At 37.6% G+C, this 3,932-nt stretch overlaps 1 protein-coding gene across 1 annotated transcript in view; it reads right to left on the bottom strand.

Annotated features, from left to right (window-relative positions):
* Positions 1-6: 6 nt before the first annotated feature.
* The window catches only part of LOC110450617 (coiled-coil domain-containing protein 57-like), a 20,302-nt gene continuing 16,376 nt past the window's right edge, over positions 7-3,932 (bottom strand). The window contains exons 18-22 of the mRNA XM_021498234.1: positions 3,190-3,415; positions 1,818-1,942; positions 1,610-1,712; positions 1,009-1,251; positions 7-754 (exon numbers count right to left, since the gene is read on the bottom strand). Coding sequence (XP_021353909.1) covers positions 558-754; positions 1,009-1,251; positions 1,610-1,712; positions 1,818-1,942; positions 3,190-3,415 — 894 coding nt within the window. The 3' untranslated portion in view covers positions 7-557. The remainder of the gene's footprint in view (positions 755-1,008; positions 1,252-1,609; positions 1,713-1,817; positions 1,943-3,189; positions 3,416-3,932) is intronic.

Below are 3,932 nucleotides of genomic sequence, written 5' to 3'. Positions count from 1 at the left end.
GTAAAGGTATCTTCTGTTACATACCTGGTAGTGTAGGTATGATATATCTGTCACAGACTAACTGTAAAGGTATCTCCTGTTACATACCTGGTAGTGTAGGTATGATATATCTGTCACGGACTAATAGTAAAGGTATCTCCTGTTACATACCTGGTAGTGTAGGTATGATATATCTGTCACAGACTAACTGTAAAGGTATCTTCTGTTACATACCTGGTAGTGTAGGTATCAAAATCTTCTATTAAGCTCTAACTGGTCCACTTGTATTCAAACAATCCGTCCCACAGTGAGAATGAGATAGATATATGAGTACTTGGTCAGATATGGATCATCCTACCACACCGAGACATTAACCTCATTACACAGATTCTATTTACCAGACATCATCAGCTACTGACACTAATACTCATTTCTTTCTGCAGTTTTCAATGAAATCATGTAGGAAGAACATGGAATGTGATCAGGCTATAATAATCTTAAAAAGATTTTTTTTTAATAACTTCAAACTGTCGGTGCCAATCCTACAGCTGTTCCCACAATGACAATGGCATCTACTGTCACCGGACCCCAGTATCATTATAGTTGCGTATTTTAGGTTTCCGCACATTTTTCGCAGCACCTTTCTTGCCAGCAGCTCTTTCTGTTAATTTAGTGTCGGATTTATTTCTTACTACCATACTAGGTTTTCTCCCTTTTAGAACAAGCTCTCCTGAACTATCCAGACTTTGATTAGAATTATTGGTCGGGTATTCACCTGTAATAAACAGAAAACCGACAACCTTGTATTAATACAAATATTGAGAGATTCCTAATACAGTACAACCATAGTAATGGGAACTTCCAAAGTTCCAAACCTCCACGTATTTGAAAATATAGTTCATCTTTCATTTAAACATTAATTACAACTCGTCAAAATTCACTTTGTACAAGAAAGATTTTGGATTGACAGAAAAAAACAGAAACCTATCTTACATTGAAGTTCAAAATGATATATTGCTGCCACCCTACCATGTTTGTCCAGGTAATGAGGTGTGAATGGACTCGGACTCGGTCTCTCCTCCATCATCTTCCAGATTTCCTGGAGAGATTCGCCACCAACAGATGACATGCTCATCAGGAACTGTTCTCGAGTCTGAGAAGTATTCCCTTGATAGGATGGTGCCCTGGAAGAGTCGGTGATCCCAGACCTCCGTGAGTCTAGTGTATCGTGACTAGCTCGTACATCTATGATATCGTCAGTCTCGGCAAAGTCTGGAGGGAAAAGTGAAACAAGTTAGTCACAAAGCTACTAAGTATGTTTTAGTGACATGAATTTAGACTTTTAGATTTTTCTTGCAACATCATTATTCAAGTGGTTTGATGACTATTTGGTTTGTTAAGTTCATCTTTGTGGCCCGTCACCAGTTGACCATCTGCCTGAACAAATTGATAAATATCATTTTTCCACAAAGTTGTTGGCCAGAGCTGCAGTTTGGGACAACTGGACCAAATTGTCAAATTTAATATGCAAGAAATATTCCTAAGGATGACTGGCCAGATAGCGGGATAACCAGTCTATTTGAGACCAGACTTCTGGGAGTATTGTAGATTTTGGTAGTTTTACAGAGACCTATAGACTTCTTGAGGATGGATGGTGGTCTCCCCTCAACTTCAGAATCAACATCTCTCTCCTCATGCTTCGTTGGTGGAAACTTCTGTGCATATTGCAGTTGCTGGAAAACATAGAATATGGTGTAAAATAAGAACAGCTTTTAACAACATTCAAACAAACACAAACATTTAAAATATCAGTGTGTTTAAACAATGTAACAACGTACCTGTCTGGTAAGCTGGTATTGTAGACTCTCTAGCTGACCAAGTCTACTAAGCATCTCTTGTGACATGACATTCTGATTGTTAGTGGAGGCAACAGATGTTGGAGGACCATGAGAAGGGTTCACACCTATTCAAATGAAACAGAAATGAGTTAACAGTGTATATATCTGGTGTTTAACACATTGTAATTTGTAGTTTGTGTAAGCTTGATCTCAATTATTATGTTTAATTTAGTCTTGTATCATCATTCAAATGCTTGCATTTTGTATACCTTTCAAAAAGGGAACCCAACAACACTTTGTTTAAAACCCTTTTGCACCTCTTTCCCTTCTTCCTTCCCAATCCTCTTTTCTTCCAAATACTTATATCTATATGCATAATATTAGTCAGTGCCGCCCAAGTGCCGTTTTACAAAAAGGAGACGGATTAACATTCATTAAGTACTTTGTAAAGCACATGTTATATGAACCCCTTCAGATCAAGAAATTACCAGTAGTAAACTATTTAAAATTCTGATGAAGTACTTTTCAAATCCTAAATGTATATCATGTTTGTATTACTGGAATATTATACCGATAATAAAATAAAGTATAAACTAGAAAAGGATCATCAACTTATTCAATAACCATTCAGAAAGGATGTGTAACAATTTTTTGTTGATTTTTTTTATAAAAAAGAGGCCTGTGTCATAGTTCAATAGCCTGTCAAAGTAACTTATATGGTATGGTAAGAGTTCAATTTAATTCTTTATTTCTTTAACGAGGACTGCATACAGCCCGGAAGCTACTAGATGCTTTCCTAAAGAGTAAGGTATATATGTCAAAGTGGGGAACTATATGAAAGTAAGGTATATGTTACAGTAAGGTATGTTAAAGTTTAGTAATAATAATAATTTGAGGTTCTTATATACTGCTTTATCACAACCTAGTTCGTAGGTTGTCTCAAAGCGGTTAACAAATTATTATCTGTGGTAATAGGGCCTTTGCAACCAGCCAATATCGTTCACAAATCCCTGGAGAGCATACAGCCGGTGCTGCCATTTCGGCGCTCACAGTTAGCATTCTACAATTCTAGCACTGTCCAACCACGTACTCATTTACAGCTGAGTAGACTGGAACAAGTGGAGTAAAGTATCTTGCTCAAGGATACAACACAGTGCCATGCCGTGCCTCGAACCCGCAACCCTTCGGTCACGAGCCCGGCGTCCTACCACTAGACTATCACATCTCCCTAGTAGTATATGTCATAGAAAGGATGTATATATTCTCACGTCTTGCTTGCACAACTTTAATTGACAAGATATTTTACTGTGATGATGTTCATTAAACCTCTTTTGTACTTTGATCTATCTCAATTCTTTTCTCAGTGTCTTACCTGCTTTCTTGAGGTCTGCTCTCAGACGATTACCCATTTCAATGAGCTGTTGTTTCTCCTTTGCTAACTGTGCAATGTGTTTTGCTGCAACCTTCAGTTTAGCCTGTAGCTCCACTGTGGAATTCTTGGTGGGACCATTCCAGCTGAGATCCACAGACCCTTCTGGCACTGGGGCCTGCTGTCTCAAACGTGAGATCTCATCTTCTAGCTGCTGAATCATCAACTCCTGGAGGAAGTGTCAAAGGTCAACCAGTCAGTAAAGCATACATACATCATCCATTTAGTGAATACCTTTATGTTCCAGATATTATCTAACATGCCCTCACATTAGTATTGTGTGCCTATTTTATCATTTCTGAACTCACATTGGTCATAACAGCTGATATCATTAACGATATTTCATGGATTTTGTACATACATCAACAACTCAAAACATAAAGCACATAAGCATGGCACAAAATTAACAAAAACATGACTAAACCAAACAAGAGGCCCAATGGCTTTAACGGTCACCTGATATATTTATACAGAGAGTTGATTTTGTTTTTAACACGAACAGAAATATTATTCAAAGTGACAAAAAACAATAAAACCACCTTATTCAATATCTAGCATACAGATTTAAGACTAAAAAGTATTTGAAACTAGCACCTCTGATTCTAAACAAGGAAAATGAAGAAATTTTAGCACACTGACTCCTTTGGGCCCAACCCTACAGCCCTTGGGGGTAGGGCTGGCTCAAA

The sequence above is a fragment of the Mizuhopecten yessoensis genome, unplaced genomic scaffold (genome assembly GCF_002113885.1).
Source record: "Mizuhopecten yessoensis strain PY_sf001 unplaced genomic scaffold, ASM211388v2 scaffold5369, whole genome shotgun sequence".
NCBI classification, from domain to species: domain Eukaryota; kingdom Metazoa; phylum Mollusca; class Bivalvia; order Pectinida; family Pectinidae; genus Mizuhopecten; species Mizuhopecten yessoensis.
Note: the sequence above shows the minus strand (reverse complement) of the source record. Positions and strands in the feature narration are given on the sequence as shown.